Below are 27683 nucleotides of genomic sequence, written 5' to 3'. Positions count from 1 at the left end.
GGGGAGACTGGGGTTGATTGTGACACTTGTATCAACATAAAATCACCTTCAGTTACTGACAGACCACTTTAACAGCAATAAAACTAATTTGATCCTTGAACAGGTACAAACAACTTCTAAGAATTTTTTTTTTTATCCAATCATGAATGGTGCAATTTTGTTGAATGAAGAAATTACTTTTCCTAAAATGCCACCTGCCTCCCTTAAGGCCCAAACATACTCGGGCGGAACGTTCGCGGAGCGGACTCCGCAGAGGTCCGCCTGGACTAAAAGCGGATGTCCGCAAGCCCTGTGTGCGCAAAGCTCAGATTTTACGACCGCGCGGACTCCGCTCCGCGCACTAGTGTCACACAAAAGACTGCTCGGCATGTATTTTTCACATCGACCTCCAATAAATGTGACACCAATCTGCATTTTGTATTTGCCGCCATTGCATGTCCCTCACCAACATGGCAAACTCCCCTTCCTGGTCTCTTGTGGCATTTAGTGGCCGTATATACCACGGTCTCTTCGGTTTATTTGCTTGCAGAGCCAGCAGGCAGAGCAGCTCCTCTTCCTCGTCGTCAGTGTAGGATGCCATGACAGAAGAGTGTAAACAACGTGCAAGAATTGTGGGTAATGTAGTGTTTCACGGACATTTTTATAGGAAACTACAACGCGGAAGTGCGCTCGACTATGGAAGCCCGAATGACAGCGGACATTCCTAGGGTGCATACCTGTAAAAATTATTAATTTAACAGTTTTTATATTTATAGTTTCTAGTTCATGTGGAATAAGCATATATTTTTAGAAAAGAAAAGAAAAGAAAAGAAAACAAAAGAAAATCATGACAGGTATGGGTTTGCATTTTTGAAGGCATATAGCCAATAATAAATGGCACAATTAATTATGAGTTCTTCTTTGAACACAGGTGTAGTTCCGAGGTGGCAATCTGAATCATTTGCAAGGCCCCCCCACCCCATGGGCTCCGATGCAACCGCACTGCCTGCACTGTCTATATTTACACCCCTGCTTCAAACTAGTAAATTAATCTCCGTATTGGATTACCAGCACGTTTTTCTGTATGTCTTTGTCTTTGCCTCTTAGATCAACAAAGTCAGTTTTAAAACAGAAACCAGCAAGACAGACATTTACCATTGGCAGCCTCTGTTGCTTGTCGGCAACACATGAACAATAACTTTGGCATTTGTTGGGTTATAGGCTGAGTTACATGTGCATGGGCATCTTTCCCACTCACATCTTCCTCTAGCATTGTGTTATCAGCTAATGGTGAATCAGAGTAAATCTATTAAGATGAAGCCTATTTATATACATATATATACAGGAACTGATAAAAAATTAAAAATGTAAAGACATTTGATAACACGATATTGCTGACCTGGATCAAAGTCCTGGGACTGGGGTTTTCCCTCACTGCTATCTTTTTTTTTTTTTTAAGATTATTTTTTTCAGCATTCTTTTTCAGCATTTGGTATTCTTCACTGTAATCACTTAATTACTGAGGAGCTCCACTCGCTGCCATCTTTACAGTTAGAGCTGGAAAATCCAAATTACGCCCTTGGGGTGGACACCTGCTGCTCAGGCGGGACAACCAATCTGTAAACCACCATGACTTCTCATGGTGAGAGAGAAGCTTTGAGGATAGTTCAATAAGATCTGTTGGAAAATGCATGTATTGTGACTAATAAATGGAGCTGTAGATGTAGACACTGTTATCACAGGCTGAAATGTCAGCAACTCAGTTTAAACCACAAACTAAAATGCTGACGTTTAAGTGTCATACATACATATGTCATACAAGTCATACATATCTCAGCATCAGATCTGAAACCACATACAGTAGCTTTGTAGATCACAACTGCAAAGACTGAGTCAAAGCTGTTTTAGTATCACACTGATGTGATTTGTGACATTCAGATCCACTGTGAATTTTACTATTGTGTGACATCATCAAAGGCTTACGTAATGCCTGCTTACCCAGGAATGTACTGACAGACTTTATGATATGTCAGGTTATGACAGAGTTATTATGCTAGTGCATTACACATGTTCAGCAAAAGAATGTTTCACTGAGAAAATTTAGCAGGACTAATCAATTATTATCTATTATTATCATTATGTCAAGGCTAGGCAATATAGTTTATTCATATAGCCCAAAATCTTGAATCATAAATGTGCCTCAACATATGACCTGTTCTCACTGAAAGGTAAATACATTTATATGGAATATGACTCACTGTTTTACTAGAGACCATTATGTGAAGGGATCACACACACACACGCACACACACACACACACACACACACACATTATAAATGAAGCTGTAGCTGCAGTTTACTTTGAACTGTAGATGATTATTATTCTTCTCTGTGTGTCTGCACAAGTCGGTCTGTGTGTATATACACTGATCAGCCAAAACATTAAAACCACTAGCGAGTGAAGTGAATACACACACACACACACACACACACACACACACTCCAATGTGTCAGCTTAAGAATTTAAATTACATTCACACAGAGAGAGAGAGACAAGATGTGAACCTGAGCCTCCTGGAGGATAACCATTCAAGATGTCTGGAATGAGGCACCAACACTCAAAAGGGTGACAAAAGCAGGGAGGTACCTTGGTACTGTGAGAGAATGGGAGACATAGAGAGAGAAAGACAGGTGGACACAACTGGGAGGCTCATGCTCCTGGCTGTTGAACATTCTCATCGACAGGACAGACGTGGACTTTATCACAAAGGCTTCAAGGTTAATAGCTACTTCGAAACTGTGACCAACCCAGTAGAAATACTGTGGTGGACTGTAATGAAGTACATTTAGTCATGTGCTTAAGTATAATTTTGGGAAACTTCTACTCTTAGCAACTTCTACTCTAGTATTTCTGTGCTACTTTATACTGCCATTCCATTACATCGCACATGCAAATTTGCTTTTATCTGCACTAACACACAAAAATATTTGTTTGTGTCAATTTTGGAGATATTTTTTTTTCCTGGACCCCACACTTAATTCAGATTATACATTAAAAATACTTTTTTTTTTTTACACCGCAATCCAATGTATTGTTAAAGAGTAAACCAGTGGCTCTGAACTCTTTTAAAGTGTGAGCCCTTTCAAAAAGCAGTTTCTGCATGGTACTCCTTGCCACAAGAAAAAGAGTCCAAAGGAATAAAATTGTGTGTAGCACAACAGTTTTTCTTCTTTCTACCTCATTAAATCATATCACCACCCCTCACATTTATCTGATGACCCTCTGGATACCTCTCACTCCTGTTTTGAATACTCACTTCACTTAAGTGATATTGAATAAAGAACTTTTACTTATAATGGAGTGTGTTTACATTGTTGTTGTTGTAGTAGGCTTCTTATTAAAATGCAAAATATAAAAACTGCAATTCAAGACTCAATACACATTTACAATTTGCATTTTTTATGTACAAAGTTCATGAATTAATCATAATACTTATACTCTGGCAGATCAGGTTTTTATAAAATGACAGCCATCTCCACTTTGGATACTCCTTAAAATGTCAGACAGACCTTCAAGATAGTCCACAGTGCAAATTTGCATTATTTTTTTAGCTGATTTTTTTCCCCAGAACACACACACACACACACACACACCCACACACACACCACACAGGTATATTAGTTGTGATACCACACTTTAATCAGTTTATCTGAAAGGCCTATTGTATACCTTCAATTAAAAGCTTACACCCAGTTAAACACCCAGTCCCTTTTACTAGCCCACACATAGCCTACACATTTTGACAAATAAAGGGCTGTCTCAATTAAACACCTGGGCCCGTATTCCTAAAGATTCTGAGAATCCTCTCAGAGAGCTCCTAACTTAGCCTAAAAATTCCCAGCAAGGAGTCTTAGCTTACGAGTGATTCCAGAACACTCTCAGAGAACTCTGAGCAAGGAATGGACAGAAGCTCCTATCTTAGTGAGGAGGTGTGGTTGACCCCGTTGCTAGGTATGAGTCATCATTTCCAAAGCTGTGATTGGTTGATCCTAAAAGCTGGATAAAAAACTTACTTTTGGTGATAATTGATAAACTCAATTATGGAATCTAATCTTATGAAGACTGTGTAATTGTAAATAACATATCACATAAAAGAAAATACATGTTAAATGAATAGTAAACTGTACTATAAAATAATCCTACTGAATGCCCACATATTCACATAGTGATGGTTATATTAATTTGCTTTTATTAATTGCATGCTTTTGTACTTTCAACTATCAACATCTCAACTTAATTTGGTATTAACGAGTGTAACACAGCACAGCTTTCATCAATGTCCTTGATTGCTGACAGGTGTATAAGAAGTAGGCTTGTCTGGCTTTTACATCTGCTACAAACTAGTGAACAACAATGGAGAGAAAAAGAACAAGAAAACCCAACTGGACCGAGGAACAGTGTTTGCTTTTGGCTCAATTGATCAATGAACATAAAAGTGGGGTAAATTTAGCCCCAGTGTCACAGTGCAAGCCAAGAAGCAAGCCTGGGACACTATAGCACAACAGATAAATGCCTCCTTTCCGTTGGTTGTGCGCACAAGTGAGGATTGCGAGAAGCGGTGGTATGTGTTGCAGTCAAAAGCAAAAGAGGAGATTGCGGCACAAAAACGTGAAGCTTCACGCACAGGTGAGTGATATACCACTTCCTTACACCTGCTGGCAAAGTTAATTGAAATGCCTAATTATTGTGTATATATTGATTTACTGGATTTCCTTTTAGGGGGTGGACCACCTTCTAAGCAGCTGTCCCAGGTTGCAGAAACAGTATTTGATATACTGGGGCAGTCAGAAGTTGGCATCACCGGGCTGAGGGAAGGCATTGACTCCTCAATGTTGCAGGCCATTGAAATGCAACAATGGTAGAACAAATGAGTTTTCATATATCAAGAGGCAGGAAAACAAAATCACAGTGTTAAGCACAGTGTTTATACATTGCATAAACCATTTAGCGTATTGCTTGTGCATGTTCCTTCTACTGAATCAATTAAAACAAAACAATAATTAAACTAAATGTGTTCCCCTTTCTGTAGCATGGAGCGATCAGAGGAACCGGGCCCCTCAACATCACAGGTGTACGACCATCAGACAGAGTCCAGCCTGCCCGCTGCTGCCGCTCCAACACCATCCCTGCAGGACAGAAGATTAGAGTTGACGATGGATGTCTTAACGCAGCAGAAAAGAGTTCTCTGCCTACAGAAGGAGTACTATAGACTGAAAATTCAGTTCCTAAAAAATAAATTGAGTGACAAATAGATATTGTGTCTTTGAGTAATGTGTCATGTATGTAACTATTGTAAGTGATGTTTGGTAAAACTATGTGGTACATTGATTAAATGCATTCACACATTTTCTAATTACATATATTTTCTAATTACATATACTGTAACTTGCCTGAAATGTAAATTTGTAAAGTGGCCTCTGTAACATAGTCCACTTTGAGCCAAGTTCCCCTGTAGAAAGTCAATGTTTTCTTCACCACCATCATCATCGCTCTCCTCGTCACCATCACCCCCAAGAGGTTCTGCAATCTGCCGAGCCTTGCAAATGTTGTGCAGTATTGCACAGGCCACGATGACTTTGCAGACTTTATCAGGGGTCAGCCGCACCTCTCCATGGAGGACATGAAAGCGTCTCTTCATTTGGCCAATGCCACGCTCCACAACTGCCCTTGTTCTCTTATGGGCCCTACAGACATAATTAAACATTATACATTATGTACATTATTTGATGGAAATATCTAGGATAATCCAACATGCAATTTACATTTTATGTCCATGCATAATTCTATATTGTTTGGGTTACCTGTTGTAGTTTAGTTGCGGCCCTTGGTGTGGCTGGAGGTAAGGTGTTAGGAGCCATGGTTTGCATGGGTAGCCACTGTCCCCTAACAAGTGGCAATTGGCTGGCACATAATGTCCCTCGAAAAGCTGTCTGAGACCACTCTCAGAGAGCATTCTGGCATCATGTATTGAGCCTGGCCATTTAGCAACAATGTCTAAAATTTTGTAGTCAGCACTGAAAACAAGCTGAACATTGATGCTGTGAAATCTTTTCCTGTTCACAAAGATGGCTTCATCTTCTGATGGTGCAATTATTCTGACATGTGTCCCATCAATTACACCCACAACACCAGGGAATCCTGCAATGTCCATAAATGCCCTTTTGTGGGCTTGCAAAGTGCGGGCATCCAGTGGAAATTTAACAAATTGTGTCACAATGTGAGGTTGTGACAATGCTGTCAATGTTTGATTAATGACCCTGCTGATGGAGGGTTGTGACAGACCCAAGTCATCACTGCTGCATTGTTGCATTTTCCCTGTTGCCAAATACCTCAAGGTTGTGATTACCTTCATTTCAGGTGATATGGCATTGTGGCGTTGGGTAGGAGAAGTCAGTGCATCTCTAATGAGATCGACCACAAAAACAATGCCGGCGTGATCCAATCTGTAGCGTTTTAATAATTCACCGTCTTCCAGTGTTTGGAGAATATCTCTCCTGCCTCTTCCCTCCGCCATTTTGTCCTCTGCTTAGGGAACTCCTAAGCTGCTTAAAAGTCCTCTTCCCTGCTCCTAATAGATCTCACCTTAGGAGCACTCTTAGGAGCTAGGATTCTTTTGGAATAGCTTTTATCTTTACTAGGATCTACTCTTAATTTTTAGGAGAAATTCTAAGAAAACACCAAGATTCTAAGAATTTTCTTAGAATTTGGCCACTAGGAGCAACTCTTTGCACTAAGAATCTTTAGGAATACAGGCCCTGGTCTGGTTGCCAAGCAGTTCATTTTTGTAGACATTCTTTGGATGTATGAAACCAGATTGTTGGCTACCCACTTGAGCTAACATTAGTTAGCGGTTTAGGTTGCACATACAAATATAAATGTTAGCTCAGTTCAGTTCATTTTACTGAAACCATGAGCACCAGAGAAGACTGTAAATCATTCAGATTTACTGGAATGACAAAAAAACAAGAGTGACTCCCTTCCTCTGATACTGTCATAAAGTCAGAGTATGTGTCCATTCCTTGATTACCCCGCAAGTTATTTATATTCCTTTAGCCCATATGGGTCCACTGATTAAAGGAATCAAAAGTCTTTTTCATGAAAACGAATCCAAGTTATGGATATTGCTTTAACAGGATAAAGTGGTGTGTGTCAGTATGCCAGGTGCCATTATCCTCAAGTGCTGTGAAACAAGTGTCATGACATAACATATAACCGATACGTTACTTGAAGCCTAATTTTTATACAATATTTGATAAGATAAAATAAGATAATAATAACATAAGGTAATTTTACGTGTTTTAAAGCTTTTAAAAATTACATAAAAAAATAGAAACCATCTGAATTGATTACTGCTGGTTGACGAGCTAAAACAGGTGCAAACCACCAGTGTGCTGAATAACGTGACTAATACATATTTCTGTATCACTGACTGCATGAGGTGGAAATGTTTCCAGACAGGAATGGTTCATATTTCTTAGATTACAGCAAGCAATAAATGTGAATGGTGTGCTATGACTCTAACAGGGATGTTAACGGTCATGTCCGAGCTGTGGAAGACTAACCAAATTTGTGGCTCATATAAAGGCCACAGTGGGAGTTCCTCCGTGCAAAACACCAGCAACCAGAGAATACCTCACTTACATATTCATTTACTCCTCCACCAGGATGACTGACTAAACATTTACCGTTCACCTGCCTCTCCTCTGCAATATAACCCAACTACACAGACCAACAGGACTTGGCTACATTTTAGCACATATGACTAGACACACACCAGAATTCCAAGCTTAGGAATCACCAAGAAATATTCATGTTGTTGATAGAAATGAATACTTATATTCACCAACAGGGCATTAAGTTATTTTCATTATACTATATATCTAAGACATTAAGCTACCAATGTTGCAAATAACTACTAGAAATGACATATTTATAATTAATAATTCACATTGATCCACAATGCCTTATTCTCAACAGCCATTATTTTAGTGTCCTTATTATAAACTCATTTACTTAAATTAACATATTTAAATGCTAATTGGTTTTTAGAGACAACTTCGCTTGGGTTAGCAAAACTTGTTTTTTTAAAGATTTTTTCTGGGCATTTTTAGCCTTTATTTGACAGGACAGACAAGCGTGAAAGGGGGAGAGAGAGAGGGAGTGACATGCAGCAAAAGGCCACAGGCTGGAGTCAAACCCGGGCCGCTGCAGCAACAGCCTTCTACATGGGGCGGCTGCTCTACCACTAAGCCACCGACACCCCAAAACTGTTCTGTTTAGTCAGGCAAGTCAATTGTCTTTCTTTGGGTTGCTGCTATTTTTCGTTCCAACTGGCTCAAACAAAACACTCTTAACCTTCACGTCTCAAGCAAGTCCCAAGTTTCTGTGGTAAGAATCAAGCAACCAAAGTCATGGCCCTGCTGTAAGTCAAGTAAAACAAGTCAAGTCATTACTTGGGTCAAGCAAGTCACAAGTCAAGTCGTATGAAATTCTGATGATCAGGTCAAACTTTAGTTTTCTAGCTAACATTTCATGAGTCAACAAGCTAATAAGTTAGCTAAAAAGTCACGCTGACGTAACTTTCTTACTGAATTTTGAGCTGCAGACCTTTCATACTGCTGTTCTTTTCTTACTACCTTCATTACCAACAAAATCCTTGAATCCAAATTTCATTATATTTGGACTAACCCACTCCATGATAGCAACCTTGTTTGTCGGTGTCTACAGTTCACAAATTTGCTTGACCTAGGATAGCCATGGAATGACCTGCCTTACTCTCCCTGACTGGCTAGTCCTCGTTGCCTTCATTGGTTGGATTGGTTCGGTTTAGACAAGAAGCATGGGAATGGTTAAGGTTACGGCAAGAATGTCAGGGTAAGCCAATCGGAGGCAGAACGCAGCAAAGTAAGACAGGCCATTCCTTTGCTATCCTACCATTTGCAAAGTCCCCTGCTGGTTTGCTGCATCCTATTAGGTTGCTAAATTCACTCAATTATGTTTCAAATACAAAAAGTTAAATATTTAACAAAAAGTCTTTTCGATTAACCTGTCTCGAGTCTAAGTGAAGTCTCAAGTCATGAATATCAAGTTATAGTCAGTTTGAGTCTTTTATCAGTGTCAGTCAAGCAAAGTCTCAAGTCCTTTGGCTTAAGTCTGACTCAAGTAAAGTCATGTGACTTGAGTCACCCACCGCTGCATTCTAAAGAAACACATAGCTCTCATGTTGTTTTGCAAAATACTCCAATCAGTAGCTGTAAAGGCATTTAAATAAAAAACTGTCAACCTCATGGTGGCGCTAATGGAAAAGTTAGGGGATCTCTGTCATTAGTATTTACCCTCTATGGACCATGAATATCTGTACAAAAGGTTATAGCAATTCACCAAATAGCTATTGTGGTATTTCAGTCTGGACCAAACTGATCAACCAATTGACCAACCAGCATCCATTGAACCATGCTGCTAGCAAGGCTAATAGCGACATCTGAAACTAGCTAAAAAAAAAAAAAAAAAAGTGGGCAAAGAACAAAGACAATGGACCGTTGATAACAACAACAGAGTATTAGCGATATATGCATCAAATTCTGAGATCTTTTACAAATATTATCATTAATATTATTATTCATCCTGAATGTATCAGATTCATGGCAATCCATCCAATAGCTGTCAAGATAATGAAAAGCACAAATGTAAACCACATGGGTGCACTAGAGGAAAGGTCAGGGGATCCCTGATCTCAATAGGAGTCTTCCTCCAGGTACCATGAACACCTGTATGAAATTTTATGCCAATCCATCGAGTAGATATTTAGATATTTCAGAAGATCATTGAAAACTTAGATCTGCTTGCACCAGTAGAGTTAAAATAAGGCGATCATCAAAGTGAGCAGGAATCCTTGTCTTGGCATCATGAGTATCTGTACAGAACTTAATGCCAATCCATCAAATAACTGTTGGGATACTTACAGAGTGTATAAACTCTGTATAAACAGTGTGCGACATTTCAGTTCTGGACCAAAGTGGTGACAGACTTACAGACTGATTGACTAACCGACCAGCCACGACTGACACTTCTTACTCTACAAGCATGGCCAAAAACCACAAGATCAAATTTGAAGCCGCTGTGGTTGAGGAATGGGTGCTATGATGAATCAAACAGAAGTTATGTGGTGGCGATCATAGAAAAAAAGAGGTGGTTATCGAAACGGAACACAAAATATACATCACCATGTTGATGTAATGCTGTTAGAAAAGAGGTGGAAGTGAACCAACCCTTTGGTTAGAAAGGGTACAATACCATGAATCTGTTGCCTACGAGATCATTTTAAGTACATATATTCTACATTCTTTCTACTTATTATTACTGTGCATGCTTCCAGAAACATGTGACAGTGCATCTTTATTTAAACACCCAAATTTTTTGTCTTGCACAACAGTAGAGAAAAACAGGCAAATGACCTTCTCTTTATCAAAATAGTTTATTTAGAAGGCTTTTGTCACAAAAGCAAGACATATCTTGTCTCTAAATGTCCCCGGTTCAACTCTCATACTCCAACTAAAAATGTGACACAAATAAAACATCAGTTTATCACTTAAGAGCTAAGAAGAAAACAAAATTCTGTAGATTAAAAAAAAAAGAAAGCAATACTTCACATCACTGTTGTCTTTAATCATACGCTTTAAAGAATCTGATGAGTTGCTATTATTGTACAAGTTGTGACAGTGGACACTGCCCTAAAACACAGAACGCAGACGAGTCACTGGTTAACATTGGCCCCCTCTCAACAAAGCTTGGGCTCGTGATTGCTTACAGGGGCCGAATATGGATGCTCAAGAATCTGTAGATTTATACAAAGAAGTGTTGTGAAGCCCTGTGGGCTGTCAGTACCCTGTAGAGCTGACCCAACAGTCACACCACTCCACAAACTAAAGAAAAAATGCAAGAGAACAAGACGATAAAAGGGGGCAGAGAAAGACAGACAGAAGTAGTAGATTCAATGTGTATAAATCTGTCATTCATCACATCAGATGAGGAAGATGCTTCCTTTTCACTGAACGAACAGTGAGCAGCAAGTGATCAAGTGCACCTTACTACCCTTGTGTTTCTGTAAAGTCTACACAAAGACACTCCATTCCTGAGATGTCCCTCCTTCACCAAATGCCCATGTTTTCTCGTTTTTCCTTGATGAGGTTAACCGCAGCCAAGACATTCAAGGCTTTTAAGGGGGAGTAAAAGTCGGGCATATGGGAGTGAAAGACACTCTAGAATGGAGCGGAGCCAAACCTCTCTGAGGGCAAACAAGCAGAAGATGGTTTTCGTGGCAGCCACTTCCTGTTCACTTACACAATAGCCTTTTTACATGAACCATACAACATTTTTACACGTCCACGGAAGGCAGGGGGAAAACGCTCAATCCCATGACCCTCACTGTTGCCCCAGCATCGAAGCCGCGCAGGCAGGCAGACTGGCAGGCAGGCGAACAGGCGAGGAGTGGGCTTCCCTTTATTTGGCGGGGATCTTTGCTCGTTTCCGGGCGATGGCGTCCTCCACAGCCTTCAGTTGTTTCAGCAGCTCCTCGCGGCGGGACAGTGTGTTGCTGGGTTTGTTGGAGCCCGAGCCTGAGCTCGAGCCTGAGCTGATGGCCGAAGCTGAGCCCGGGATGGCTGGCTTGCTGGATGGCGCCACTGGGCCTTTCCCAGATGACTTGGGGGGTGGTGACAGAGGACGTTTTCTATGGAAGAGAGGCTAGAATTAGGGGCACATTTTTACTCATGTCAGTTCATACAAGCAGATAGTGTGACCATAGACTGTACGTAAAAATGGACATTGTGACCATTATCTCAGCCAATGGTTTGTGGACTCCTGCCTTGAGTTTGGCATTTGGCTCTCGCCATCTTGGATTTTTGGAGCCAGAAATATAGCCATATTTGAACAAGAGCGTCAAGCTAATCTTAATGCTAGGTACTAGCTTGGTTAGCATGGCACATTTAAAGCTATGGTTAACGGTGATAATGCTGGTGCTAATTTCGCTTGTGAAACCCAAGTGTAAAACCATTAAAACGAAAAGTGTTTTTTGGCAACCAAAACATTGCGATAAACTTTTATGAACTGAAAATACACTGTAATAGCGACAGCTACAGCTCCGCCTATACACTGCTACATGGTTACATTATCTAACCAATGTTATCGCTGTGGTAGTGACCTGCACCCACTTGTCACTTAAAGTGACAAGTGGGTCATAATAAAAGCATTTTTTTTGTACCAGGCTGTAAACATTAAGGATAGACCGATACATCGGCCGGCCGATATATTGGGCCGATATTTGAGTTTTTTACTTGTATCGGCATCGGCCGATACGCGCGTGGGTTCGCGGATTTATTTTTCCCTGGCATGATTTACAGACAGGCATCCACGGGCAGCTCTGTGTTGCCGGAAGACCCTGCAGCGCACATGCAGCGAATCCTACTGTGTACAGTAGTTGTTGTTTTATTCATGCTTCAGCTTAAATATTTGTTTATTTTATAAAGACATTACTGGAAGATTTAAGAGCACTGGACTCTTTTTTTATTTGAATGTATAATAATAATAATAATATTCTAGCTGTTCTACCTCAACTTTCCATCTTGTTTTAGTATTTTTTACTGTTCAATAAATGTTTCTTATTTTAAACTTGAGACCTGTAATATTTGTTATCATTGTGTCATTTTTTTGATGTAAATTGAGGGAGCAAAAGCAGTATCGGCCCCAAATATCGGCTCAAGAAAATCGGCAGTCCATAATCGGTCATCGGCTAAGGGTGATGGAAAAAAATCGGTATCGGCATCAGCCCTAAAAAATCCATATCGGTCTATCCCTAGTAAACATGTTTATTTCTGCTTTAAAGTTGGGCATTTTAACATGGGAGTCTATGGGGACTGACTCGCTCTTGAAGCCGGCCTCAAGTGGCCATTAGAGGAACTGCAGTTTTTAACACTTCTGCAATGGCTTCATTTTACAGCCCCGGAGGCTCCTGCTTCAGTGCAACGCTACGTAGAACTAAAAGAGAAAAATGCCAAATTATGAACAGAGCAATGACAAAACGTGAACATCTAATTTAAAGGATGATGATAATGTTATTGTCAACAAATCACATGAACAAAACTGAATTACCACCTTACGGTTGTGTGCCTCTGCCAACCAGTTAAGTTACAGTTTATATCCATGTCTGTCCAGACTCACATGTAGGCATGACACCTAGCAGTGCTTCAAATAAGGATACTTCAAAGAAGCTACACATTCTAAAATGTGGATGTTTCATACATATCTACAACCCCACAGCACAGATCCACACAGTCAGCACTGTTTCAATGTGGGCCCCCAAGATTAGTGTCACCAATTCAGTATCTGACCAAATGCCTCCTTTCTGCTCCTGAGTTATGGTGTTGAATAATGGCCAGAAGAGTGTTTCATGCAGAACATTATGATATCACTGTTCAGATGACCTTTGACCTTTTGGATATAAAATGTCATCACTTCATCATTTTTATTCTATTAGACATTTGTGTGAAATTGTCACAATTAGCGTATGAATTGTTGAAAGGCCCAAAACTTGTTTTGTGAGGTCACAGTGACCTTTGACCACCAAATTCTAATCAGTTCATCACTGAGTCCAAGTGGACGCTCATGCCAAACTTAAAAAAAATCTTTAACATGATTTTGAGATTCAACATTCATGAGAATGAGACAAACGTACAACCCTAAAACATAATGCCTCTGGCCATAGATGTTACCAGCATTAGGTTGATCCGGAGGTTGTACAGTATGTCATACACAAAGCTGGAAATATATTTTGTTTGCTGGTGCTGCAGAGCTCCACTGTTGTCCAAAAAATATTCAGTGACTTGAATAACACATCACTGAGTCGTACTGTTGCACTGGGTGAATGACCATGACCATATGCACTGTAGTTTACTTTGACTCAATCCTGCATACACCATCCTGCTGCTAGAAATACTCACTTGAGCAGAAAATGTGAATAAATGCATGGCTGAAAATAGTCTCCAACAAATACACAAATTCTTCTTGTCTGAGTAAAAGGGTTATTAAGACTAAGCCCTGTCTGGATTTAGGGCAATTTAATGGTGCTAACCCATTTAGTAAATCACTATTTTGAAACTAGCTAGTAGCTACTTAGGACTTAACACACAAAAAGTATTAAACCGCTAGTGCATCCATGTGTATTGGGAAATGTCAGAGTCTTTTTAAAAATCAAATTCTGGACCCAGACAGAGTAGGAGAGTCCTGAAAAATGTAATAACACCCTGTTGGTTTTGGTGGGTTAATGAGATCTGCTGACCATGACTAAAAAAGAGAATAATGCAGCCTTCTTCTTCCCTGGCTAAGATACTCAAAGACACAATTAAATACAGAACTGCTTCACAGTATGGCAAAAAAAAAAATCTCACTCATCTCACTTTTTCCCCTAGAAAATGCAACAAGACACAACTGATCAAAATCATATTTTTCAGGAGTTTGCTAGGCTGAGGGTCCGTATAGAGTTTTTCTTTTTTTGGTTTGTGAGTGTATGTGACCACCTAGACAAAAAGCACTGCACCAAGTGACTTTTCCCTGAGCGCTCTGACCCATTTACAAAGCACCTACGCTATACTGGGGAATTTGTGGTAGAACCAGTGAATACTGTTATTATTATTATGCGAGGAAGGTGTAACATTCTTGTGCTTCCACTTCTGTGGCATGTTCCTCATTTTAGCCCGAGTAAACATGATCACTGCTGATGATAAAAGTGATGTTTCAGAAAAAGTTGATGTTAGAATTTCCACTCTTTGAGCTTAATGCCCCTACTACTTTTGACTTCTATTGTTGTGTGACAAGGTGTAAGAGAATAAATATAAGAATATTACAGCAATAACATGCTGGAGTTTGCACTAACCTGTCTCCCTGGGGGGGCATGGGTCGGGGCCCTTGGCCTCTGGGCCGATCCATTCGAGGGGAGAGTGGAGGTCGGCCAGGAATCCTCTTATCACGGCCTGAAAAACACCAGTTTCAGAGTTACTGAGGCTGTTTATACTGAATGGTTTAGAAGTGTGGCTTTTGGCTATAAGTTAGTTCACATTACTGTTGTTCTGGAGACTACACAGCATATCTCTTTAACAGCTGTTATAATGTAATGTAAAGTCTAAACCTTTACATTGGGTAAGGCAGATTAGGTTGTGGGCTTGTATGTGCTATGTAATAAACATTTAAAGGACAAAAGAGAATGCTATTCACAACCAAACTGTACTTCCAAATCAGAAACAGAACAAGAAGTAATCAAACCATGGAGACCTCCGTGACGTGTTGTTTGATTAATTTGTGCAGTTCCCTGTAACCCATGAGCCACTGAACATTAGAAAATATTGTACTGGCAAGTAGCAATTGATCAGATGACTAGTAAGACAATGTACTAGCAGTGAAGATGCAAGCATAAGGCTCATATAAAATTTTACACTTTGATATGACACTTCACAGCCCCACTGACATGTTTTGTCACCATAGGAACTAACAACAATCACCATTCTTTTGTACTAACCCTCACAGCAAACAGTTCAATCTATTTTCTATTCATTTTCATTCATTCATTTCTGAGGTGGGATTTTTTTTCCCAAAACTGATCAATAACCTGATTGATAAAAATTTTACGACTAAACCATACAGTGAATATATGGACCCTAAAATCAAAACAAGCAGCTGAAAGAGGCTAAACGGGTCAGTAGGGCTGCAGTGTTGTATTTCAGTTCTCAGGATTTACCACACATGCATTTATTTGTGACAGCCTCAGAATTTAGAGATGGACACAAAGGGATCAAATGATCAAATAATAATTTCTGCACAAATGTGGGCATTAGTTAACAAAATGTCAATGTTAGTACAGGTCTAGAATAGATCTAAAATATACTACTAACTATACCTATTAAACATGTCCATGTGTACTAGTCTAGAGTCTGACCAAAGTATCACAGCAGATCACATCCCTTAGATACTGGATGCTGAATCACACAACCTGCATCATGTCAGATGGACAAGAGCAAATCCTTATTTCTTTAAAAAAAAAAAAAAAAAGCCAGAGTCATTCCCATATATTGGTCTAGGTCTACTGTGTATTTGTGTGAAACAGCAAAAGATGGTTAGGCATACATTCTGTCAGTCAGCATGTTTCTCACCTCTGTCTGGAGACATGGCCATTCTCTTGCTGAGGGGGGAGCCTGGCCTGTCTTTGTCTGAAGGCAGGTACCTCTTTCTGTTGCCCTTATCTCCCTGCTGCTGGAAAATAACAGGACATATGGAGTCAAGCAATGAAAATAAGAGAAAATTGGCTGAGTGGAGGGAAATATTTCAGTAATAATAAAAAAGGTAACAAAATTCAACAACCAGCACCTCTAAACTCACTAATTAACATGTTATATATTGTATGTTTAATCCATACAAAAAAATAAAAGAAACTGCAAAACAAACAAAAAAGTTGTGGTTTTACTGAGGGTTATGTACCGGACTATTTCTTGGCTGGAAGCAACGACTTCCTGTAGTGGAAAAACTCAAAGCAACAAAGAGAATAAGTGTATTTCCCAAAATGTGGAACTATTCCTTAAGGAATCGGTTTAATTTAAGACTATAAACATTAGCACTGGGCAACCTATTAGTCCCAAACATCCCAGCCAATGTACAAGTATGCATTTCATTTTACTTGTAAATACCACCTTTGTCAGCAAAGTTACATGTGTACTTTTCCAGTTATTGCCATCTGCAATATAGGGCTGGCTCAGTTAGCCAGCCCTATATTGCAGATGGCAATTCTTTGTGCCACCTCTCTGTTATACAACGACTTTTACTCCGATAAAGGCCAAAGCAGGTCAAAGGATAGGATAGGATAGACTTTACTGTCCTAGTAAGAAATTTGCCTTGGACACTATTAGCTCTATGTGTGGTTATAAAAGAGCAGAGGAGCGTCATACCTGCACCAGAACCAACATCGGTGCTGTACCAGAACTGATACCAATATTGGTTCAAATATGACGTCACAGTGTCTACAGTATAAAATCACAGTAAAACAAACTGCAAATACATTCATCCATCAATTGCAAAGGTTAAACATTTTGTAAAACAAAATAATGGTAACCTTATTAAGGAGGGTGAGTTTGATGTCTTTGTGGGAACCTGAACCTCCATAGCTTCCTGGCGGGCCCATGGTGCCAGGTGGGGGATGTACAGGATGGCCACCCCTGCTACCGGGTCCTGATCTAGGCATGGGGTTGCCTCCTCTAGGTGGAGCACCGGAAGAGTCAACCTTCCTGCGGTCCTCCCTGAAGGGTTCATCTTTCTTTGATGGTCTCTCTGTGATGACGACAGAAAACCAGTCATCCAACCAACCAATCATCAGTTCTACAATTCCCATAAAGAGAAAAAATAAAAACATATAATAATATAAAAAAATATTTTAAAATCTTACTACTTTTACACCTACCATTTCACAATTTTCTTTTCACCCAATTCTTTAAACTCTGTTGTTAGCTATAAATGTGTGGTACTTCTAACTTAATTAAAGCCAATGAAAAACGAAACCTTAGTTTTGAAGAACAAGTGCAAAATCTCAACTTTGAATACCTCTGCCAGCAGAGTCATATACTTTCACTAAACAAGTTTCTTTCATGACTGAAATACTAGTTTTGTTCACTAATTCTTTGCAGTCACTTCTATTTTTCTGTCTTTTGATTACTGTTGAGCTTCGTCGATTAAACTTAAGACTTACAGCACAGATGTTTTATACTAAAATCCTTCCAGTTGTGCAAGGGGCATAATCCCTATCTTTCCTGCTAGACTTTTACTTTGAAACATCTACAGGAAGTGAGTGTAACTGACAGTAGTTCATCAACGACCATAAAAAAAACACTTTGGAAAAAAGCCACTGGAATTAACTGTTGAAAGAAAGAAGTATTTGTTTAAAAACAAAACAGCAGCAGAGTGTTGACTATGACATGACACTGTTGCACTGATTAAATTGGTGCTATAGTAATGTACATTATGCTGTTATTTACCATCAGAGCATATGTGGTACAGATACTTCCATACCCCCAAACTTATTTTAACCAAGCCTTTAATTGAAACTTGGCCATTATTTGAATACCAGTTTATGAATTTATGATTTGAATGTTAAGCTGTTGTGTAGCAGCCTGCCAGCTGCGTGGGGACTTTGTTGCCCACACTAACCCCTGTTCTTGTCTCTGCTGTGTGGAGGCCGGTCCCGCGCAGCCCCTCGCTCCTTGCGGGGGTGATTTGGTGTGGGCGAGCGGGAGCTGGCAGAAGACACCGGACTGGCCAGGTCAGCATACATATCATCCGAGTCTGCGCTACGCACGGAGCTGCTGCTGGATGATGCTGATGACACTGATGACACGCTGCTCACACTCAGCGATCTGCAGCAAGACACAATAATCAGTTGTGAGATGCTGATTCTCAGCCACAAAGGGAGCGCATGCATGCACACAGCCCGAACAATACCAATCGTACCTGGATTTCCTGGAGGGTTTCCAGTCAGAGACAGCATATGAGGGCAAGAGAAAACAACACTGAATTATGCAAGATTAAACTCTGTAAACAGAATAACCCATTATATATATTTAAAATACCTTTTAAAATACCATTGTATATCTATCACTACCGGTATATATCAAATCTAAAAGCAGCCAATTATAAGTTCTATTACTGTGAAGCTCACAATGCCTGTGCAATGTTCCTGTGACAAGATTCATAAAATAAAAAAACTTTTTTTAAAGAGTCCAATTTTACCAGTTCAGAAAGTAAAAATCACAACAAATCTTGAGATGATCTTCTGCTTGTATGTGTTGACTTAAATTAAATTACATTATGTACCGACATGTTTATATCCTATCTTTTTGAAAGTGTGATAGCAATGTAAACCCAAAAAAGCTCTGTGGCTTTATCAAAGACCGCATAGAACAAGTTTGTGTGTGCACAACTGTACAAAATAAACAATAATTAATCCCACCTGTTCTGCACACATCTGCTTGTTCGCAAATAAGGTTATTTACATAAATTACAAAATGCAATATACTGTCAACAACATGTCTACATACTGAGGTAGCGCAGTTCTGTTGACAATGCTCACAGTGAGTACCTGGATTTTCGAGATCCTGAGCGTGAGCGTGACAGGGAGTTGGAGGAGGATCTGGATCTGGATCTGGAGCTAGAACCGGTATAACTGCTACCACTTCCACTAACACTCCCACTCACAGTTCGCCTGGAAGAGACAAACATAGAAGTGAGAACACAGCAGGTTGTGTCTTTTTTTTTTAAATCATAGGCTTTGATTTAAAAATATGAACCAAAGTGTACTACCCAGCTGCTTGGTCAGGAATTATCAAACTTCGCACATTACAAAAAGGAGGAAAACACACACACACACACACACACACACACACACACACACACCACACCACACCACACCACACCACACTGAATGCAGGTTAAATGAAACACACAGACCTTTTAGGGCACAAAGAACACAATGTAAATTTGCATCAGATGGTGGAATATTTAGTGTCTGTTAAAACTTCTGCCTAATTTAACTGTAGACATATCTTTAAAAACTCTGTACTCAAATGTGAAATCCACAAGTAGGCTGATGAAATCTCAAAAACAACAACTTCTTCAAATGGTGTGAGTGTGTGAGAGCAGAAGCGCTACTGAAGTATCTGCGACGTGTTGATACTAGGAGCAAATGTAATGAAATTCCTGTTCTTCTCAGGAGATGACAGATCGACACTGGGGAAACAGGGCAGTGGTATATCCCACAATTAGGTCTATTCGCTGCCGGTGTTTGGCCACAAATAAGCCCCTTTATGACTGCAGGAACATTCCCCCTAGGAACCAGAAACCTTTTGAGGAACTTAGTGCATTTTGACCTGGGTCTAAATCAAGTTTTGGGGACATTGTTTTTTACTCCCCTGACTGGGGGGGCTTTCTGAAAGTACAGGAACCTTCGGAGTGGGGCTTGAAGGGATAACCATCTCTGATTGGTCAAGTAGACACAGCACTGCTCTTTCAACTTGTGTACCACTTCGTTCACAAAACAGGGAAGTGCTCTAGTATCGATTTAGGACCATTTTAGGACAAGAGGGGAACATTTCTCTTTGCTTGATAACATCGCACGTAAAGTCAGACACTAATGTCAGCTTCCTGACTCATTTTAAAAAGACAGAGAGAGAAAGAGAGACAGATTACACCAGCGAGCTGACAGCATAACATGGGCAAGTGAGCTGAGAGAGGGACAACACTACGGTGCTGTGAGAAAGCCAGTGAATGATAAAAATAAACTTTTTTTTAATGATTGTTCCACCGCAGATACATTCTAAAGCACAAATAAATAACCATCAAACACTCAACAGACGACTTACGGTAAGGACAGTCGTCTTAGTTTGTTTTTCCTCCAGCAGTGAGCAGTGAGCTAAAACATCAGATTTTTTTAACATGTTCTTCAGATTAAACAGACAGGCACAATGAAATGCAGGCTGCAGAGTCAGGGGCCTCTTAAAGTGCCTTCACTGCCGAAGCTGCTGCTGTCTGTTGGTGAGTGAACCCAACTGTAATAACTAACTTCCTGTTTCCAGAACAGTGGCATGCACATATTTCTTTCAACTCATACAGTATGTTTGCATCATGTCTCTCCCTCTTTAACTCTCCGGCACTAAGGCATTTTGTTGTTTTACTGGTTTTCATATTGGAGCAAGATGCAAGGCACTCACTCCAGGGGCACGTAACTTCAATGCTAAGTGGGCGGCAGTAGCTCAGTCCATAGGGACTTGGGTTGGGAACCGGAGGGTCACCTGTTCAAGTCCCCATCTGGACCAAAAATATGGAGCGTGGACTGTAGCTGGAGAGGTGCCAGTTCACCTCCTGGGCACTGCCAAGGTGCCCCTGAGCAAGGCACCGAACCCCCCAACCGCTCAGAGCGCCTGTCATGGGCAGCCCACTCTGACATCTCTCCACTTAGTGCATGTATAGGTCCAGTTTGTGCATGTGTGTGTTCAGACCTGTGTGTAATTGACAATAGAGTGAAAAATTGAATTTCCCCTCAGGGATTAATAAAGTATATAAAATTAAAAAAAATTAAATTAAAAAATTTTTACATTACTAACATGTGAATGACACAAATTTGTGTAGTCAGTACCAAGCTGAACTGAATTCCTTGCAAGACATTGCTGCTGGGGGTGGCATGGTGGTGCAGTGGTTCACACTGTCACCTAACAGCTATATGGAGTTAGCATGTCAGGGTTAGTTTTCCCCAGGTTCTCCGGCTTGCTACCACAGGCCAAAGAGATACAGGTTAGGTTAATTGGTGACTCTAAATTGAAAGTAGGTGTGAATGTGAATGTGAATGTGAGTGTGTATGGTTGTCTGGCGACCTGTCCAGGGTGTACCCCACCTCTCACCCAATGACAGCTGGAATTTCCCCTCCAGCGACCCTCAAGAGAATAAGTGGTTACAGAAAATAGATGGATGGACATTGCTGCTCACATTACTCAGTCCCTCCAGGTTGCTGTTTTGTTGTGATTTCAATAATTAATGCAAATTCAGCCAGTCCTTGTGAATTCTGTGCAAACTTACAATTCTGTCCAAAACCTTCTTTTCTGCACGCTGTTTTTGAAATCTTCGCAAACCCTCGCATTATTCTTAGTTCAGGGGATAGTGCACCTAAAAATGAAAATTCAGCCATTATCTACTCACCCATATGCCGAAGGAGGCTCTGGTGAAGTTTTAGAGTCCTCACATCCCTTGAGGAGATCCCGGGGGGGGGGGGGGGGGGTAGCAGCACAAATCCTATATCTCCATACTGCTTGTCCGTAGTGATCCAAGTGTCCTGAAGCTCCGACATAAAAAGTTGTTGGTAAAAATGTCATTTGAACTCTGTTTTTAGCCTCATTGTAGCATGCAGCTCTGACTGCCTCTCTGTACACCGCGCTCACGTGTGTGCGATTGCTCGAGACCGTGAGACATGGGCACCGCCTTCATTTGTGTTCACGTGCTTTCGCTGGTCTTGTGCACAAGCGTGCACACGTGAGCTCGGTGTACACAGAAGCAGTTAAGAACTAATGAGGCTAAAAACAGAGTTCAAATGTTTTTCCAAACAACATTTTATGTCGGAGCTTCAGGACACTTGGATCACTACGGACGAGCAGTATGGAGATATTTCGTGGTTTCAATTATGTGTTTTTTGGACGTTTTAATCTGGGACGCCCCCGCCTGCATTAGGTGGAGTTGTGCTGCTACCCCCTCTCCCCTTGGATTTCCGTAAGGGATGTGAGGACTCTAAAACTTCACCTGAGCCTTCCTCAGCATATGGGTGAGTGAATAATGGCTGAATTTTCATTTTTGGGTGCACTATCCTTTTAGTTCACCTACTTGACTGCACATGGGTGGCTTCCATAGAAGACAAAATAACATCTCCAGGCGTCCATGACCAAAAATCGTTTACCCACGAATTAATTAATTTTGAAATCATTTGACCTCAAAATCGATTAATTGCACAGCCTTATTTCATAGTAGAGCTTCGCACAGCATATTGACTTGATCATGAGTGTACTGCTGCAAGAGCTCTGTGCCTGGAACGGAATAATACTCACACAATGATGGGGCTGACTGTTAGCATCACACGGCTAAAGGCCCTGATGCACCAAACCGACAGTTGGCCATCAGCCAATGTTGGGCCATCTGTCGCCATAGTCTTTGCGGTGTGTCCTGCAATGTTGACGTTTTTTAATTCAGCTTGTTGAACATGTTGGGGATGGTGGAGCATGTCAGTAAATGAAATCACTCTTATCTGCAGTTCAGCTCAGCGCACGAAAAAAGAAACAGAAGTGAGGAATGTAAACAAAGAGCTAAAGTCAAGAGGGAGTGAGACCAAAACAAACTTGTTATATATGGTAAGATTATTTTTCTTTAGCCATTGGTTTGTTATTGTTCACTTATGCATGGAAAATATGTTCTGATCTTTCAATACTGGATTGTGTTGTTAAAGTGCTAACTGGCTAATTGGCATCAAAACAGTCCTCTGATTTCCCTTTGTTACTGAAGATTACAGATGACTGCCATCTGCTCATTTGGAGAGATATTTTCTCTCATGCAGGCAAAGAACGTACGTGCTGGTTGGCAGTCAGCTGTAGTCCTTGTGGTGTGTTCATGTGCAACTTTTTGGCCAAGTTAGTAGACTTCGATGTCAGTTTGGTGTGTCTGGGCCTTTTACATTACTCAATGGTTATTAAGGGGTTTAAGGACGGAGTCAAGCCATTTTAACATCTGTATGAGACTGTTGGGACCGTTAAATGGCTCTGTGTTGGATGTTAGCTGCTGCATTAGCTCATGCTAGCCGTTCACAGAGAGCAGGTGGAGAACAGCTCACTGAGACAGTTCTTCAGCGCTGCTCCAAATGGCAGCAAAACCTGATCATTGGCGATCAACTGTTGCTGCCCCAACCATCACAAATAGATTCTAACTCCGTGGAAAAGACTGAATGCTCATAATAATAGGCACGAAAGCCAGAGAGCATTGCATGTATGTTTGCAATTTTCATTTGCCCCTGCAATCATTGCAAAAAAACCAAAACAAAAACAAACAAAAAAAAAACAACCTATAAACCTTGCAACATGCATTGCATCACAATATTTTAGAAAAGCTGCTGTGAAATCAGGCATTTTGGGCCGCAACAATCCCAGAAAAGGCCCGCAAAACTCTGGAGGGAATGATTACTAGTCAGCCTGTTGCAACAATGGAGATTTGATATACATAGTAGCAGTGTGTTTCAACTAAAGTGCAATCAATACAAGATAATGTTAATGTTTTGTGACTTTTGATAGTACTGTAGAGGATGAACTAAAACCCGTTTTTTTGTGTTATGTGTTGTTGACCAGTTTGATGAACCTATACAAGACAGTAAGACACTACAGCTGTCATGTTCTGAATGATACTTCAACCCACTGCCCCAGCCAGTATCACTCAGCTATATCACATCTGTCAATCGGAGGGAAGTACTGTCTAAAAGGAATAACAAACAGGTGTTAGAACTGGTTTTCCAGGATAGTTTCCAGCCTTGTGACCCATTCTGCCTACACTCACACCCACAGATGAAAACAGTCTCACACACCCTTACTGTTCTTCCCTGCCCTTTAGCTGTTCTTCCTCTCTGTGCAGTTTTTCCTCAAGCCTTCCACCCACTCCTCGCCCACACATCATTTCTATGGTCTTTCCCCAAATGGATACATCTGCAGTATCACTGTGTGCCACACATAAACAAATATGCAAATGTGTTGGGCAATACTCTTCTGCTTGTTGCAAATGTATCCGTTTTACAATGTCATCCACTGTCGACATATTTCCTTGCAAATGCTAGTTGATAAACAAACATGCAGGAAGGCCGACATTCTCCCACCCACATGCACGTACCTGATACTAACAGCACTCCACATTACACACACACACATTATATTTTAAGGAACCCTAACCAAGTTTTAAAATCAGTGTGACCAAACACCAAAGCATGTAAATGCTGTGAAGCGTGTGCCGAAGGATTTCACAGTATTTTTTTTTTTAAAGGTTGGAGCGTCACCTCATCTCCTGCTCTATCCTGCTCCAGTACCGCTCAAACCATGAGTTCAAAGCATGCACGACCCAGAATGCATCTGTGTAAAAATTGTATGCTTGGTTGACAAATACTTTTAAAAGAAAACTCAGCAAACACAGAGAAATTTCACTGGAGCAGAGTGAAATTTGAATTTAGCTCAGGGTGAGCAGTCTGGAGCAGAGGGAACAGGGTCCTGCAAGGACAACATGTAAAATGCTAAATATGCTTCTATAAACATAAACAATGGGCCTCACCCATCAGTATCTACCTGGGTTTTCTCTTCAATTTGTTCATCAGAAAGGTCCAAAGAAAAGTCTACGTCAGATTCATGACATGCTCTTAAACTGCAACATTGTTCTTATAATGATAACTCCCATTGTCCTCGTAAAATGAAAGCGCGTGCCAATTGATCCTAATCAGTGAAGGTAAACACCTGGCCCATCCACCTTAAAGGGCATGAGACTGCAAGGCTGTGTGCACACAGAAATTAAAGAGAAGGAAGATTACGAAGAAGAAAAACGCTGACTTTTTGTCATATTGCACACTGCGTCACTCGCGGCCAGTTAGGACACCACACCAGTCTAAGCTCGTAAACCAGACCAGACAAGCACAACTGGAAATTGACTCAACTCTATTCTCTGGTACTTCTTGCGACAACAGATGTCTATTCTAGATCTCATCCTATCTAGATGACCACATGGTTTTTGAGAACATTTTCGGGCATTTTCTGTTTTATTTAGACTGTGACGGAGACAGACAGAAAAGGCAGGGGAGACAGAGGGGATGACATGCAGCAAAGGGCCCATGCCAGACCTGGACCCAGGCCGCTGTGGTAAGGACTTGGTCTTAACAACTACAGGCATCACCTGGTGAGCTACTGGGGCGCCCCCCCAGGACAATATTTAGCACGCACGCACCTTGTTGACTTTGAAATGTTCAAAGTCTAAAGCTGTTATGGTAAAAGTAAGATACCTTGTTTGGTCTTAAGCATAATTCTACTAGTTGACTAAATTACATGAGAGTCAGCTGTCAACAGAAAATGCCTGTTTTCCTTGTAAATGATTCATTATGAAACCACTAATGCATATTTGGATGCGGGTCAACTAAAATGTCACAACTTTAGAATTCCCCAGACAGGTGTTGTATGTAGTAACAGGTCACACCAGATTGGACACCGGCATTTTGACCAGGTGAGACAACAGGCTATTGAGTTTAAACAGACTAACTGGAATGGGACTTTTTCTTTTCCTGATTCCTGCCGTAAATCAAATTCCTCTTGCAATATAATGTAATCCAACAGATTTTCAGTCAAAGCTGACCCCACAGCAGATAATGTAAAACAGTACTATAGCCTCAAAATGAACTGAGAGTTTGATGGTGAGACACCTACCTCCGGGGAGGATGCTGCTGCCGTTCTTTCCGCCTATCTTCCCTCGGGTTGGGAGGTTTTCCAGGTTCCCTTGGAGGCAAGGGTCTACCCGCTCCACCGCTGCCTGCCCCACCTCCTGTGCCCCCAGCCTCCCGGGGATTGGTGGGAGGCTTTCCTCCCTCTGGCAGGGGTTTGGGGGGCCTGCCCTGCAGTCCACCAGGTGGAGGAGGACTGGGAGCTTTCTTCATGGGAGGCTTGTCCCTGCGAGGAGGGGGCATGGCACCCGGCTTCAGCGGCATGCTTAGGGATGGAAAAGGCACTTTTTCAAGCATGCAAACAGTGATGGGCAGGCATATGCCAACAACCAGCATGTCAGCAGAGCATATGCAATGCTATAGCTAAAGATGAATAAAATATAATCAATAAACAGGCATGATGTAATGTGATGCTGGAGCAAGACCAAACCTCAGACTGCATTTTGCCTTGTTATGACAATTTATGAGTTACATTATTTACAACTACGGCAAAAACAAAAAAACATCAAAATAACAAACAAACAAAAAAAAGAGCTTAACACTAATGAGTGTATGTATGAAGCACATAATATAAGTATGACTGACAATGGATTAAATCAATGTAAGTGCTTAAGAGTTACCCTTTAGCTAACACGGGGGGGAGATCTGGTTTGTTCTTGGTATTCCTTGGTGCTGCTGGACTCGGTGAGGGGGATGTGGAGAATGATCGAGACCTATAAATCAACAGTAAAGTAGTCATGAAAATGTCATTATGTTTACAGACCTGCACTCGAAAACTGTGTTTCTGAGCCTATGAATGTTCTTCTTGTTCTTACTGTGGAGGATCCAGTGTAACTTTACTGCAGTTTAATTCCAATTGTTGCTATATTGTCAATAGACTTTGTTACAGTTGTCCTAATTGTTGTCACCTTTATGTTAAGTATGGTTATTTTAAATTAAAATTAATGTAATTTTTCTTTAGTGTGGCTAAAAATATGACAGCTAAACCTTGTTTTTCTCGCATGTCTTTGGTCAAGAATCCAAAAACAGAAAATTCTTGATGAAATGAAGTCACAGGCGACCACTTTTCAGGGATGCAAACAGGTGTATGGTCAAAAAAGAGAGAGCTTGTCGAAGCTAAATTCTGAGTATTAAAATACACAAACACTAATTTGGAAGCATTGAACAAAGCAGGTAGATTGGCCTACTACAAATAACATGTCAGTTTCAAACTAAGAGCCATCTGAATATGCATGAATGAATAAGTGTTGGATAATAGCTTTTACAGGACTGTATGATAAAAAAAGAAATTCTGAATATTCATATACATATTCGTATTCAATACACTCAATTCCCCTCATTCTGCAAATGAACAAAGTAGAATGTTTCAGGAAAACTACCAAAACAGAGTGCAGTTCAACCTACCTCTTTCTACCTACCTCTTTTTTTATACCAGCTACAAGGTACTTGGTCACTCTGGTATTGATATAAAATGCGGAATGTTTATGGAATGTTTGCGTTGTTTGGCATGAAAATGACAACCTTAAAAATACCACTGTATTAGTTAATCTGTCTATATAAATATATAGCATGCAG

General features: G+C 40.6%; 1 protein-coding gene across 5 annotated transcripts in view; it reads right to left on the bottom strand.

Moving 5' to 3' along the window:
* Window positions 1-10495: 10495 nt before the first annotated feature.
* Window positions 10496-27683, bottom strand: part of zc3h18 (zinc finger CCCH-type containing 18) — a 48276-nt gene continuing 31088 nt past the window's right edge. For 2 of the 5 annotated variants that reach the window (XM_078168248.1, XM_078168247.1), the window contains exons 12-19: window positions 26729-26821; window positions 26095-26373; window positions 19206-19328; window positions 18278-18483; window positions 17190-17404; window positions 16237-16336; window positions 14967-15063; window positions 10496-11768 (exon numbers count right to left, since the gene is read on the bottom strand). In XM_078168248.1, the coding sequence (XP_078024374.1) occupies window positions 11540-11768; window positions 14967-15063; window positions 16237-16336; window positions 17190-17404; window positions 18278-18483; window positions 19206-19328; window positions 26095-26373; window positions 26729-26821 (1342 nt within the window). In that variant the 3' untranslated portion in view covers window positions 10496-11539. The remainder of the gene's footprint in view (window positions 11769-14966; window positions 15064-16236; window positions 16337-17189; window positions 17405-18277; window positions 18484-19205; window positions 19329-26094; window positions 26374-26728; window positions 26822-27683) is intronic. The other 3 variants (XM_078168249.1, XM_078168250.1, XM_078168251.1) reach the window with 3 other exon arrangements.

Source organism: Epinephelus lanceolatus, chromosome 5, assembly GCF_041903045.1.
Source record: "Epinephelus lanceolatus isolate andai-2023 chromosome 5, ASM4190304v1, whole genome shotgun sequence".
Classification (NCBI taxonomy): Eukaryota; Metazoa; Chordata; class Actinopteri; order Perciformes; family Serranidae; genus Epinephelus; species Epinephelus lanceolatus.
This window is presented reverse-complemented; position numbering and strand designations above follow the sequence as displayed.